Raw genomic sequence first — 15073 nt, 5'->3', positions numbered from 1 at the left:
CAAGTAGCGGTGGATGGTGTTAACTGGTTGCCTTCCCTGTAATAGCTCGTGAAATTCAAAACAAACCAAGGTGCAGCATTTTGACTCCAATGATGTGATGTTGTAAACCATCATTTTACGATATCTTAAACTTCTTTTTACATTTCTGCTCGTTTTTATGTATGTAAATTTACACAATTTGTGAATTAAGCTCGTTTACAAGCATTAAAAGTCCGAAAGCTGTTCTCCACTTAAATCAAAATACTAATGTATCACAATGATCACAAAAATGTCATCGTGTATGTGAATACACATATCCAATTAAACACAAAACCTTCGATGGTAATAAACTATTTAGCGAATTGCCGATTTTTCTGTAAGTCGTAAAAACATATAATTGACAAAATTCTTACATCGTGACAGCTCTTCCTCCCCAGTGGCTCAGCAGCATTTGTGTAGCTTTGTGCTTAACTTTAAAACAAACTTAAGACATAAGATCTCTGTTTTTGTGCGCTTTAATAGTTGGATAAATTGTCATAAAATATAAACAGTTTTTCTGACGATTTTACGATTCATTTCCGGCACTAATAAACCCGTCATAATAACTATTAAAATTACGTATAGTAATTTTTGTATATGTGTGTATAACGTGAATAAAAATGAAAGCAAGGTAAATTTTTAACAAAAATCCACGTAGAGACATTAAAGAGGGAGATTAAGATTCAATAATTACACCTTAAAAATAAAATGGAAATGGGTAAAATAATTTGTGCTATTTACTTTTTTATATTGTGCTATATGCTACAGAAAAAAATTGATACTTTTCGTTTGTAGATATTAAATGTCTCAGTTGTATTTTCAGTAACAGAAATATGCAGGCTGCGAATAACACGTATTGACACGTCTCGAGTTTGTTTTCTATGTTGTAAGAACGTAAAACTTTCCCCTCCTTCGTCCTAAGTTGTCTCATGTATCAATAAACCAACGGGAAGGAAGTGACCATTCCAGATTGGCGTCTTTATGTATATTGACTGGACGAATATGCCAGGTGACCAGGAGATTAGAGAATTTTATCCAGCTGTTTGACTCCATGAGTGGTGCCAGCATTAAGATGAAAATGTAAGCCTTACATATATGCCTCTTTCAATATTTAAAAGGCGTCATGCTTTCCCTTCCCGATTGATAAAGTTGGTTACAGTATCGCAGATTGAGAGTACTACACTGAGTATGTGTAGTCCACCTTGCGTTGTTTGCGAGCTATGGAAGTCGAAAACACAAAACGTATTTTATGACGAGACAGTTAAAATGTGTGAAGAAACAAGACTAAGAGAAACAGATGCATCAACAAAAGGTACGATTAATCGAATCATATAAAAATGTTAGTAGAAAAACTGGTTGTAATTATTTTTAAGTGACGACGTTTCTTGGTTACTTGTTAAAGAACGAGGTCAGGTGGTTTTAATATTGATTTTTTAAATACTTTTTGTATATTTTTCAGATTTATTATGGTGTAAACGAAAAAATCATTGTTATAATTGATTTCTTTATTTGATACAAAATATTTTTGGTATTGTAAGTTAATTTATGTACTAGTCAGTACCATCAAGCTTATAAAAAAAGATAAAACCATTATATTAATTAGACCTTGCGTTTTAGCTATTCTGCTTAAAGCCTAAGCTGTCTAAATTATTTTCATTTTATGTACAATATTAATGCTTTATCCTTGTTGGATAAATTCTGGAATGGGCTAAGATATGCCATTTAAAAATAATATTATATTGCCTTTCCTTAATTCTACTTTTTTATTTTAGAATTCGTAAAAAAAATAATTTTGACTCTTGCAGGATTTAATAAGCGAAAGATATAACAAATGTTGTTTTCAAGTATTTCGTAAGTGAGAGAAAGTTTACTTAAAAATTCATCTTACTATAATTCTTACGCCATTTTTTAAATGATACCACAAACATAAATTTACCTCATTTTTGGTATTCAAGTTTCAGACAACTATAAAATCATTTATGGTATGTACAACAATCGTTTCTTTTACACAGAACACAATTTTAAATAAAAGTACTCTCAACAAGATCGCGATTTTCGCCAGGACCACGCGTGAGGGTTTGATCATATCATTATTGATGTAATTTTTAAATTTAGTATTGAGAAAATGGAGTTCTTAAAATCTATTAATTTGCCAATAAACGGTATCACTTTTAGTATATAAAAACATTACAATTTATATCAGTAAAATTCTTGAAAAGTTTGAGTTCTGTACATTTTGAGGTGATAATAAGTTGCTTGTAACTAAAGCGCATAATCCAACACTTTTTCCCGTGAAGTATTTCCCAAAGTCCGCAGCTGATACAGTGGCAAGTATACGGATTTACAACACTAAAATCAGGAGTTCGATTCCCCTCGTTGGGTTCAGCAGATAGCCCGATGTGGCTTTGCTCTAAGAAAACACACACACACACCTACATTAAAAAGAAAATTTAGAAAAGGTGAACATTTTCTAAAAACGAATTGAGGGTGAATACTATGATTAGGCAAACAGCCGCCCATATGGCAGTATTTGTAGTAGTCAAATTAATTTGCATATTGACTTTTTAAATGAATGTAACAACTTAAGATTAAAATCAATATAGAAAAGTCTAATGATCACATTTCACAAGAAAAGGAAGATTTGTGTTTTTGTGTTTTTTATACCAAAGCCACATCGGGCTATCTGCTGAGTCCACCAAGGGAGAAAACGAATAGATGGTTAAAAAATTATGAAGAAGGAGGCAGTATGATTTTCAACTACTCTGAGCTGATTGGTTGGTTGGAGTTTAGTGGTACTCTAAGTTGAGCCAGACTGAAAAACAAATATTATCGAAGGTTTTAAGTTTTGTTATGATGTAAAAAATCCAGTTTTATAATTTTTTCTTTAATTTGGAAAAATTATTGAAGTTACAGAGAACTACCTTATTTTCAAGGGGAAAAAAGACCTTTTGAGAAAATAGTCAATAAAGTTTCACATATAGCGATATCTGATTTTCATGTATATAAAAAGGAATGAAATATTTCTAAAGAAGAATTAAAAGCCTTTAAACAACTGAGGGAAAAATATTTGGTAGTTTGGAAGCAAACAAAGGTTTGTTTATCTGTTTTTAAATTTTGCACAAAGCTACACGAAGGCTGTCTACGTTAGCCGCTCCTAATTTAGTAGTGTAAGACAAAAGGGAAGGCAGCTAGTCATCACTACCCACCGCCAACTCTTGTGCTACTCTTTTACTAACGAATAGTGGGATTGATCGTACATTATAACGCCCCTACAGCTGAAAGGGCGAGCATGTTTGGTGCGATGGGGATTCAAACCTGCGACCTTCAGATTACGAGTCGAGTGCCTTAACCATCTAGCCATGCTGGGCCTGCAAACAACTATAATTTTTAATTTCACAGTTTCTACAGTTTGCCTTTGCTATGACTGAAGTTTCACTCGTTGGCCTTTTCTGGCTTATCAGATACAGAGCGTTTAAAACGATACTAAAATGAAAAAAAAAAGTATATTGTTTTTGTAAGAGACGTTTTATCTTTTAAAAATCGCGAAGCATGATATTTCAAAAAGGACAAACCTTGAGAATGACCACATAATGAAAAGTAAACATAATTTTATTTTATATGGCCTTAGACACAATTATTGTATTCCCCCATTCTGAGTGACCTTTAAATATTAAACATGAAATAAAAGTTTATTTTTGTGAATTTACACCTAATATATTGAGAATATCGTAACATATCCTATAGACACAGTACACACAAGTAGCGAATGAACTAAAGGCTTCTTTCACTTTAAATGCTGTTTCTTAGTCGTTTATTTTCTGCTGTAGACTTTGAGGACTAAACAGATTAATTTTCTTCACAATAAACTCTAATATCTGAATCAGTTCATACAATCACTTACGTTAAACTACTTCGCCTTTGAACCGGTTCATACTCTTTATATTTTATTTTTTCCCTTAACTCTCTAGCATTTCAGAGTATCGGCCAGTTCATACTTTTTTCACGTATTTAGAAGTCAGTCTTGTGTGAGACTTTAACCAATCTATTCACACATCAATTTGTTTTGTGCTGTATAATGATATACACAGTGCATCGAAACTGTTTTATGTTGTTGATTTTAGATAATTATGTCTGAATTACGCTGTGACACATTTTATTTAAATTATGACTTTTGAATATCACCATAGGACGTTTGTTTTCATTATACAATTATATAATAATACACTAGAAATACAGAATAAAGAATGTACATTCAACATTAATTTATTGAATTTATCCAAGAACTCTTTAAGTGGATCGTTATTTTTATTTTACTAACGGAATAGTAGGGTTGATCGTAACATTATAACGCCCCCACGGCTGAAAGAGCAAGCATGTTTGATGGAATGGGGATTCGAACTCGTGACCCTCGGATAACGAGTCGAGTGCTTTAACCATCTGGCCATGGCAGGCCTAGAAATAAGTAAAACTACAGTTGTGTACCCTTATTAATAACAATGTTTTTTGTCATAAATCTAATAAAAAACTCACGAACGTTTGTACAGATTATATTTAGTTTGACCATACGTCCATAATCATACTAATCTAACAGTCTAAATTAACGATAACAAGAGTACAAATTAACAGTAATAACAGTTGGTAATAGTAATACCACAAAACAGCTTTCGAAATTATTTTAAACATTGTAAAATCAGTACTAATGAAGATGTATAACACCCTTCTCACATGTTGTTATACTAGAAAATATTAAATATTCTGGTTAAGCTAACAAACATAACACTTCTAGAATAACAAAATTATGGTAGCGGAGATCTTGTTTGACCCTTAAATAGGTCACTTGTGGTAATGACCGATATTTATAAACAACACTGAACATTAAAACACCTGTTACATTCTATACACAAGTTACATTCCGAAACTACACTGACCTCTGAGTGTAAAATTTCTAGAGGCAAACAATAAATACCAATAGAAAACTTGTAAATAAAATCAATCATAAAGGTATAAATGGAACAGTGCTGAACTTTTACGTACTGGTAAACGTATATCTTGTATCATATGAAGTTCAAGCTCACTATAATGTTTCTTGTAAAAACAGTTTCTGAGGTTATTGAATTAGAGAGCAAAGTGAGACAGATGAAGGGTGTGTAACCAAACAAGCTAAGGTACCCGTCCATTGCCCGGGTTGTGAACTAAAATAAATGCGTAGGAAATACGCTAAGATAAATAACATAAAAATGCTAATTTTCATAAAGTTTATTTATAGCATAACATATTGTTACCGCATTAATTTATAACTTACCAAAGTTTTGTACAAGCTATAAGAGCTCAATATGCATTTATTTAAAACATGATATACGCTGTATGGTGGTCTGGATGAATTTGTACGAAAAGTAGATGTGCTTGCTGTTACCCGCTTTCAACACCTAGCTCTTAATGAGTGTTTGTTCGTTTTTAAAATTAAGCACAAAGCTACTCAATGGCATATCTTTGCTGTGCCCACCGCAGGTATCGATACCCAGTTTTTCACGGGGTGAGTCTGCAGACATGCCGCTGTGCCATTGGGGGTAGGCCTTAATGACTTTCCACTATGTTTCGTGTGATTAGTTAATTGAAGGTCATTGGCTGCAGAAATGTTTTAGGGCTAAAGCTGAAAAGGTACGGGTCAAAGTAGGAAGAAACGGCTCTTTATATCAATTTCATTGCGGCTGTTGGAATAGAAACTTCGGCTGGGTTTTTGTATTATTGCAATAGCGGTGACTATTTTTTTAAAATTTGATTCCTCACTAGGGAGTGTTAACACACTGTCTGTGATATAAAAAAAGGTTTGTGTGGCCATTTCACGCTGTGTATATGTTTTGCTATAGAAAATCTACTAAATTTTTATAAGAACGTGGCGCCATCTATGAATGTGGTTAACGTCAACTTACATCAAACATAATAAATACCCAATAACAACAACAATAATAATGGGGGGAAAAAGTGGTTGTGACCCTCTAATAACATATCCCTTTCCCTAAACTATCATACCACAAAATTTGGTTGAGGTTGGCTCAGCAACTTAGGCTCAGCAAGCTAGTTAACGGACAAAGAGACGGACACAGATTTTTTTGTGCTTTATATATGAGAAGGTTATTTTCTGAAGTAGATTTATTTAGCGTAAATCTTTTAGTGCAGGAGAAAATATAATATTTTGATGGTTTGTTTAAAGTTCTTTCTACGTTCGGTTAAATTTTGAAGATAAAGAGGGTCAGTTATAAACAAAATATTGGAAAAGTATGAAATATTTTGAGATCTATATTTTTAAATAACGATATTTTTTATTTCTATACTTAGAGAAGTAAACATTAGTCAAGAGTAAACATTCTCACAGCTATTTTCCGTGCTCTTAATAAAAGCTTCTAAAATTCTTCCTTCATTTTATTTTTCACTGTGCGCGTGACCTATTGAGAACAACGCCATAGAGATGCGGAGTCAGTAACAAAACCCAATAGTTAATCTAATGCTTTTATCCATTCTTATTTTCCCTTACTTTGCTTTTCTTTCTTTTCATTTTCTTTTCCAAGTGTTCCCTTTCCCATGTCCGAAAGTCCTTTCAAATTTTCAAAACCCTAAATATCGGGTTTAAATACCTATGGTGTAGCTTTGTGTTAACAACAAACAAACAGTTAAAACCTCAAAATTATTTCGTACCTTTTGCACACTTATTCGTAAGTATCCATGAAATAAATGTTAAATGCACAAGTTAAATGGGAATGGTAAGAAATAATGAAATACATTTAGTTTTTACTATATAAATGTGCATTTGTACTGTAATAGGCGTTTTAATAAATACTTAATATTTGGAAAAAATGAAACAAACTTTTTCGAACTCTAGGTATAAAACAATAGAAGATGTTATTTTAAATTATTTTTTTTGGGTGTGGAAAATATGCCTTTTGCGTTGTATACTTTTTAAACTTTTATAGAGGTCCAGTTTTAGACTTAAATGTCGTTTATTACAGTATTAAATTACCTTCAGTTCTAGAGATTCACCCAAGAAGGAATAAAACAGTTTTATTTATTTCTAATATGCTCTTTGACCTTTACGATGGTGGGTACAGATCTGATGCGATGATGTGAACTGGTTATCGTTTATAAAATTACTCAACTTTCTTTGTACGTGTAGAGTTACTTCACAGTTGCTCACTAGATTTAGGTGAAAGTTAGTCAACAATGTGTTGTCTTTTGGTGATATTTATCTAAAAGGCAAAAATATTCATTCAAATCTGCACAAAGTATCCATTTCTATTAGATTTTTTTCCATCTCTCGGCTTCATCGTTTATTTACCGAATTCTGAGCACTGATTAACTTGCTCTTTAACTAAAATTATATGCTATTTAATTATCTCCCACACTACTTTTGTACTGAGTAACAATGTTATTCTGATTATCTTATAACGTTTTAAGCATTTTTAAAAGAAACTTTGAATAACTTGCTTTTTAACTAAAATTACATACTATTTAATTATCTACCATACTACTTCTTTTGTATTGAATTACAAATATTATTCTGATAATCTTATAACGTTTTAAGTATTTTTAAAAGAAAATGTTTGTATTTATAACTTACTCATACTTAATAGGGGATAGTTCCAGAATTTATGAAAGGGGTGGTCACAATACATCTTTAAGGGTCTCCTGGCATGGCTTCGCGTAAAATTTGACATAACAAACATAAAATGGTGATATTTAATGCACTTTAGTCTTTTCTTAGATAGGAGTATCTTATTAGCGAATTACGCTTGAAAAATTGTTGTATTTTTTCGAGTTTTAATATTTTTGTTGCGCCCAGCAGAGAAAGTCATGACCTCAAGGACTCTCACCCGGATCTGTCTCTGTGTTATGAACAACCTATTATAGTTAAATATTTTCTGACAATTATACATACTAAACTGATTAAGGGTTTTATGGGTTGCCATTTCTTTCAGAAAGAAAAGTTCGAAGCTCATAGAGACACATTTATTGTTGCATGAAATAAATGAACCAACAAAAACACACTCACAAAAAACAACATTTATTTGTTTAATCCTTGGAACTGTTTTACTCTAAAGAGTAAATGTTTTAAGATAAACTAAATCTATACTCGTCATAGATTAAAAAATTGGATACAGTACATCTCTGCTACAATTTTTTATTTTACCCTCATTCATAGCACATTTAGGGACTGAAAGTTTCTCCAAAGTAAAATACGAAGATGATAATGATATTATTCTTTGATTTCGGCCATGATAACAGATATATGTAACTACGGCGCTCTTTATGTTCCGGCCTCATTAGTAAGAAGTTTTCCAACCAGTGATTTTAAATCAGAGCCCAGTGTTCGTGACTGTGAACGAAATTAAATGAGCATGTTGTAGAGAGTGTATAAATTTCTTTTTTATCTACTGGTTAGTGAAAGCCTTTAATATGTTTAGTAAATCGTAATGAATAGTGATAGGCAATAAACGTAAAGTAAAAATAAGAAAAATTAAACCTTCGTCTATGCACGCGCGCACGCGCACTATATATATATAAACCAGTATATCCAATACTATGAAATAATTACTTGTCTATAAGTAATTGAAATTAGCACTTTAAAATGGTAATGAACTTAATACAAAACAAAAATAGCGTTACAATGAGATCAAAATCCAAGAAAATTATTCCATTACCCTTTTTTGTTTTCATTCTTAAATCACAATGGATAATGTCTGTAGCCATAGCAACCAAACGCGTTGGGGATATTCCGTCTATCAGACAAGATCCCTGCGCCGATGTAAAACTCGCTAATAGCTAAGGAAAACCATTTAGTAGGTGTTAGGAATCGAGTACTTCTTGAACACATAACGCAACAATTCCTACTGCGTTTTGCTGCTTGCAGTCAATTATTAGGAAGGCAGTTACCCTTAATATTTAAATTAAATCACCCTAAAATTCTACAATGTGAAACTCCCAACCTCCACCCTTTTATTTAACATAATAAGACATAAAATGCAAAACACATTTTATGGTAGAAATAAAGCAACCTATATTTATCCAAAACTCACAGCTTTCTCTCTTATCTTCACAGATTTGTTGAAGTATATGTATGTATGTATGTGTGTGTGTGAGAGAGAGAGAGAGAGAGAGAGAGAGAAAGAAAGAAGAACGGATAGTACATGAATATATATGTAGATATAATAATTCACTTATACATTTAGCCTCACATATGACTTTCACAGTCCTGCCCATTGATGGAACTATGAGCGCCCCTTTCCCATCGATGTACAAATACTCAGTTATGAAAAGCATCGTTGTAATTTCGTCAAACAAAATCAAGAGCTAAGTAGGGGTCAGAAATCGATGCAGTTTGGAGATAATAGAGTTAAGGTATTTACATTTTGAAAGAAAAGAATTCTGAAATCGAATGAAAGCCGAGTTTTACATTAAATGGTTAATATTTTCAGCCTTTTCACGGGAGATAGTCTGCTTTCTCTGTTTATGTATAAAAGTAAATCAATACCTCACGAATTATTTTAAAACTTAATAAAATGCTACTTTGGTACGATTGAATACAATATAATGTATTTGTTTTTTCAGAATTTTCCCTCAAACTACATACCGTGGATCTATGAATAAAAGCTTTTAAGACTTTTCAATAACATGTCAACCATGGTATATATGCTATATACAGTACTACTGAGGTCTTTTGTCAAATACCAGGATTCAGATTACGACGAATATAGAAGTGATTCCAGCGCTTTTATATCATAAACTGGTCAGACATGGTCCAGTGGTTAGGACGTTCGAATCCCCATCACACCAAATATTCTCTCCTTTCAGCCGTTGGGGTGTTATAATGTGACGGTGAAAGTATAGTCCAAGGGGTGGGTGGTGATGACTAGTTGCCTTCCCTCTAGTCTTATACTGCTAAATTACGGATGGCTGTCGTAGATAGTTCTCGTGTAGTTTTGCGCGAAATTCAAAATATACAATATCACCAGCTGCATGAAATCCGGAAGAAGAGGTCCAAGCGAACCTAACCCGACAAGGAGAAGCAGCAGCATGAACATCTGGAAGAAGAGGTCCAAGCGAACTTGACCCGACAAGGAGAAGCAGCAGCATGAACATCTGGAAGAAGAGGTCCAAGCGAACTTGACCCGACAAGGAGAAGCAGCAGCATGAACATCCGGAAGAAGAGGTCCAAGCGAACCTAACCCGACAAGGAGAAGCAGCAGCATGAACATCTGGAAGAAGAGGTCTAAGCGAACCTGACCCGACAAGGAGAAGCAGCAGCATGAACATCTGGAAGAAGAGGTCCAAGCGAACCTGACCCGACAAGGAGAAGCAGCAGCATGAACATCCGGAAGAAGAGGTCCAAGCGAACCTAACCCGACAAGGAGAAGCAGCAGCATGAACATCTGGAAGAAGAGGTCCAAGCGAATCTGACCAGACAAGGAGAAGCAGCTGCATGAACATCTGTGATGGTGTGAATTAGGTTAAGTTAATGACAATCAAGTTTTAAGTTTTTACAAATCAGAAATACGGTAAGGAATAATAACACTATGTATTTTAAACATCAGTTGTTTATCATTTTTTACTTCAATTAAATTTATTATCATTCAGACAATCTGTCGATTTGGTAAGCTTGTCTTCTTCTTCCCGAAGCTAGATAAAACAACCACAGCATCAACGTAAGAAATCACGTAAGTAATTATAAGAACTTATTAGTGAAAACAAAGAAGAATATGTAATAATATACCAACCACGGTACATCTGACATATCTAATACCGGCGAGGTCTAACGTAAATACCAAGGCTCATCGAGCCGATCTGATAGATCATAAGGAATGTAGCTAGTTAAAGGTACCTATCACCAACCTCTGTATACTTTCTCTTGTCTAACTGAATGATTTGACTGTCACTTACAGTGTACCTACGTCTCCAAAGTGCAGAGTGTGTTTTTGTGGCAAGGGTTCGTGAACCATAAATCAACTGGTTAACAGTGCGAGTTCGCTATTCACTAGATTACGGCCATTTGAATGATATGATTCACCATGAAAGTTTCGAATATTTATTAAATGGTTTCCGGGAATAATATATTTATTTAATTGGATTTGTTCTGAAAACAAGCAAAAAATAAAAACAACAAATAAACAAAGAGGAATCATTTTATAACATCCGTAACTTTGAGTTAATTTAAACAATTTTTTCTTTATACTCTTTACCTACTTTATATCAATTTTTTGTTTGTAATTAAGCACAAAGTTACACAATGGGCTGTCTGTGCTCTTCCCACCATGGGTATTGAAATCCGGTTTCCAGCGTTGTAAGTCCGCAGGCCACCGTTGTGCGACTGGGAACGGGGAACGTTTTGTACTCGTTACAAACATGCACAGTCAAAGAATGAAATGCGAAATGTTGACCATTCAGAGATGAGACAAGATTACTTAGAATAGTATTTACTTCAATAAATTTATAATTTCAAATTTATGAATAGAGAACTGAGAAAAAGTAAATTGTATTTTATAATCATGAAAATAACATGTTGCTTCTCTAGAAGCTCGGCGTGGCCAGGTGGTTAAGGCACTCGACTCGTAATCTGAGGGTCGCGGTTTTAAATCCCCGTCACACGAAACATGCTCGTCCTTTCAGTCGTAGGAACGTTATAATGTAATGATCAATCCCACTATTCGTTGACAAAAGAGTAGCCAAATATTTTGCGGTGAGTGTTGGTGACTAGCCGCCTTTCCACTGCTAAATTACAGACAGCTAACACGGATAGCTCTCTTGTGGCTTTGCGCGAAATTCAAAGATAAACAAACAAAATTTCTCTGGAGCGGATTCCCACTGCGGGTAAATAAAGCTGTTGGTTGAGTGAGTACTAATTAAACATCGCTAGAGCCACAGTTATTGAAGTTTCTTTTGATTTTTCCCCCAACTTGACTGTTATGTCAAAACATGTATGCTGTTTTTGAACTTTAACTTTCACTTTTCATGCTGATTGCTTATATAAATAGGAAATCAGAAATCGAAGCAGTTTCACTAAATGGGACTTTATGCGTGCGGGAACTTAACACTCAGAAGATTGGCTCAATATTCAAATATACCCATCCCAATTTCGAATTACTTACGAGAAGAAAGACAACCGATCAACAGCTTCTGTCCCAAGAAGGTTTTGTTCGGCAGTTAGAACCGAATAATGATTTGAGCACTACTTTTGTATCGTGCCCACAGCTGAAAGTGCAACTATCCATGACATCACGTTTCGAATATCAGACCCCGCGATCTGCAGTTCAACAAGTTAGGTACTAGGCTACGCCCAGGCCCATAAATATGAAAATTCAGTTCTTGTCTTAATGCCTAAGACTTTGTTAGTCATAATATTTTGTTCACTGTTTGATTTGAAACTGAAATGATTTCATCTGTTATTGATCATGGGGATAAAGAAATCCACAAACCATGAAAAAAAAAATGTCGATTTTAAAAGCCGTAGATTAGGTAATAATACATGCTACCATTTTCAGAAAAGTTTGTAATGTGTTCTTTCACCCGCATGTTTTTCTTTCCAAGATACCCTAATGATAACAATTTGATATAAATTATTTATTACAGTTAAAAGTTTTATGCCTACCATTAATTCTAAAAATACATAATGAATGAGTTACAATTACTGGTTAAATTGACGTGATAAGCTTAGTGTATGCACATTTTAATTGTCATACAACAGTATTTGACAAAATTTATATAACCGAATGATCCACATTTAAATTTATGGTTTAACTGATGCATGCATGAATGTATGATAAAATATTTGTATTCGTTTAATTAAATGCCTCTTTCTACTCAAGACTACGGTTTGTAACCGAACTATTTGTTTTAATAATTCGTAATCAGTTTATAAATTGTTATTACCAAGAAACTTGATGATTCAAACCGGAAAACAAAGTTGGCGTGCTTACAGGGAAATATTTTGATAAGTGTTAGTACCAGCACTGTGTATACTTAATTGAGTACTTTAACTACCTATAATTATTTCTCTCTCTCATTTTATTTTCACAGTAAATGTTTCAACTTTTTAATGAAATGTTAATGCTAAACTTCTCCAAAGCTCAGTAATCTTGGGTAAATATCCTCCTTAAAATTTACAAATAGATTTCTATCCCTAGTATTTTTTTATCAAGATCTTGGTCCCTAGTGGTACAGCGGTGTGTCTGTGGACTTACAACGCTAAAAACCGGGTTTCGATACCACTGGTGGGCGGAGCACAAATAACCCTTTGTGTAGCTCTGTGCTTAATTACAAACAACAATGTCTAGGTCTAAAACACTTACTTTTTAAATGACCTGTGGAGGTCAGATATGTAAATAATATCGAAGAACACTTTGTATCATTATAAAAAAAAAAAAAAAAGAGAAGAAAGAGCTACCCAAAAATGGGTGGCTGAAACAGTTTGGAACTTTGGAAAGTCGGTAATAAACATTGGAATATTTTGTAATTCTGTAACAAGCATTTAAATACTTTAGAAACTCTGACTAAATATATAAGTTGTTCTTTTTTTCCCAATTATCAATCAAACGCATTTTATTTAACTTAGGTACTGACAAGAAATCACTTGATACCTCAAGTCTTGAGAAAGGTAAAATATTAGCACAAAAATTTAATATTTTTTATTTTTCAGTAAATTATCAAGTCTCATTTTAAATTCTTGTAAAGTCTTGGCCTATACTGCTACCGATGAAAACTTATTCCATAAGCTAACCACCTTGTTAGAATATTAAAGTCGTCTTAACTAGAGCATAACCCGTCTTTTCCTGTTAGTAGCGTTTCGTTCTATTATACTGAATACGGCACAAAGAAACCGGAGGTATTTCTCCTACTGATACCCTGAATAATTATGTAAACTTCGATAAGATCATCCCCTTTATTAGCTGAATATTAGTAGTTGTCATAATACATTTTTCTGAAATCCAAACATTTTCTTTTTTAATTACAAAGAATGTCTATTTTTTATTATAGTTCAACACTAATAAATCCAGGGGAGAAACCAATATATTAGGTTCTTTAGGTCTTCGTAGTGCTATCGTACAATGGCTCGCAGTAGTTGTAGTCCTTCCTACATCATTACATGTTGAACACATGTCTTTCTTTGTCTACTCTCTTTGATATATAGTTACGGGTGAGGGTGGTGGGGTGAGTGAGAATAGTGATGGAGGAATATCATTGGACCAAATTGATAACCCAAAACTGAAGTGTTTCAAGGTGGAAGGAGTGGGGAGGAAGAAGAAAAGCTGTGATTCATACAGTACAGGTGTAAATAATTCATAAATGATGTTCTCGTTTAAGTTCTTGCTTTACGTTAGGGAAGCGTTATAAACTGTTTTCGATTAACATGCTTAATATGCGTTTACAGTTAAAAATTCTAAAATGTTCTGCATATTGTTTTTACATAGAAATTAATTACATTGTATTTTATTGTTGAAAGTAGTTACATTTTCAGACTTGAGCAGAGTAATAGTTCATATTATCTCAAGATGTTTATTGTAAAATAGCTCACAGGAAACATTTAATGTTGCTGTCGAAGGACAGCGGAGAAAAGACATCATGGTTTTTAATATAAATAATGGAGGGTCGCAGTATTTGTTTTATTTCACAAGTGCCAAGAAACTAACGAGCATGTAAAAATCAGGAAGTAACGAGGGTAAAATTTAAATATTGGTAGGATGATGTGCATTTAAAAGGAAGAATACATGGTTGTTCTTTTAGTTACAGCATTATGCCATACTTAAATATTTATCTTATACCAATATCCACCCACCCCAGAGAACTGGTCATTTCAACTACTATCAAGTTTTCTTAACTTTTTAAAGGTAGATAATAATAAAATAGCAGCAATGTAGTATGCATACACCAGATTCTCTGCCCAGTGTATCCTGTGGTCTTTTGGCAACAAACGACAAACTTTATGTTAAATTAATTATTACTTTTGTTTACATTGTTTCTTTTGAATACTCCTTTTCTTCATGATGTTGATTTACCTAAAATTAATACTGAT

General features: G+C 33.4%; 1 protein-coding gene across 5 annotated transcripts in view; it reads left to right on the top strand.

The window, feature by feature from the left end:
• Positions 1–889: 889 nt before the first annotated feature.
• The window catches only part of LOC143222565 (uncharacterized), a 33220-nt gene continuing 19036 nt past the window's right edge, over positions 890–15073 (top strand). Inside the window, exons 1-2 of one of the 5 annotated variants that reach the window (XM_076449222.1) lie at positions 890–1330; positions 13616–13657. In XM_076449222.1, the coding sequence (XP_076305337.1) occupies positions 1114–1330; positions 13616–13657 (259 nt within the window). In that variant the 5' untranslated portion in view covers positions 890–1113. Of the gene's footprint in view, positions 1331–13615; positions 13658–14112; positions 14330–15073 lie in introns of those variants that run through there. The other 4 variants (XM_076449221.1, XM_076449223.1, XM_076449225.1 and 1 more) reach the window with 4 other exon arrangements.

This window comes from Tachypleus tridentatus, chromosome 8 (genome assembly GCF_004210375.1).
Source record: "Tachypleus tridentatus isolate NWPU-2018 chromosome 8, ASM421037v1, whole genome shotgun sequence".
In the NCBI taxonomy this organism is placed as follows: Eukaryota; Metazoa; Arthropoda; class Merostomata; order Xiphosura; family Limulidae; genus Tachypleus; species Tachypleus tridentatus.
Note: the sequence above shows the minus strand (reverse complement) of the source record. Positions and strands in the feature narration are given on the sequence as shown.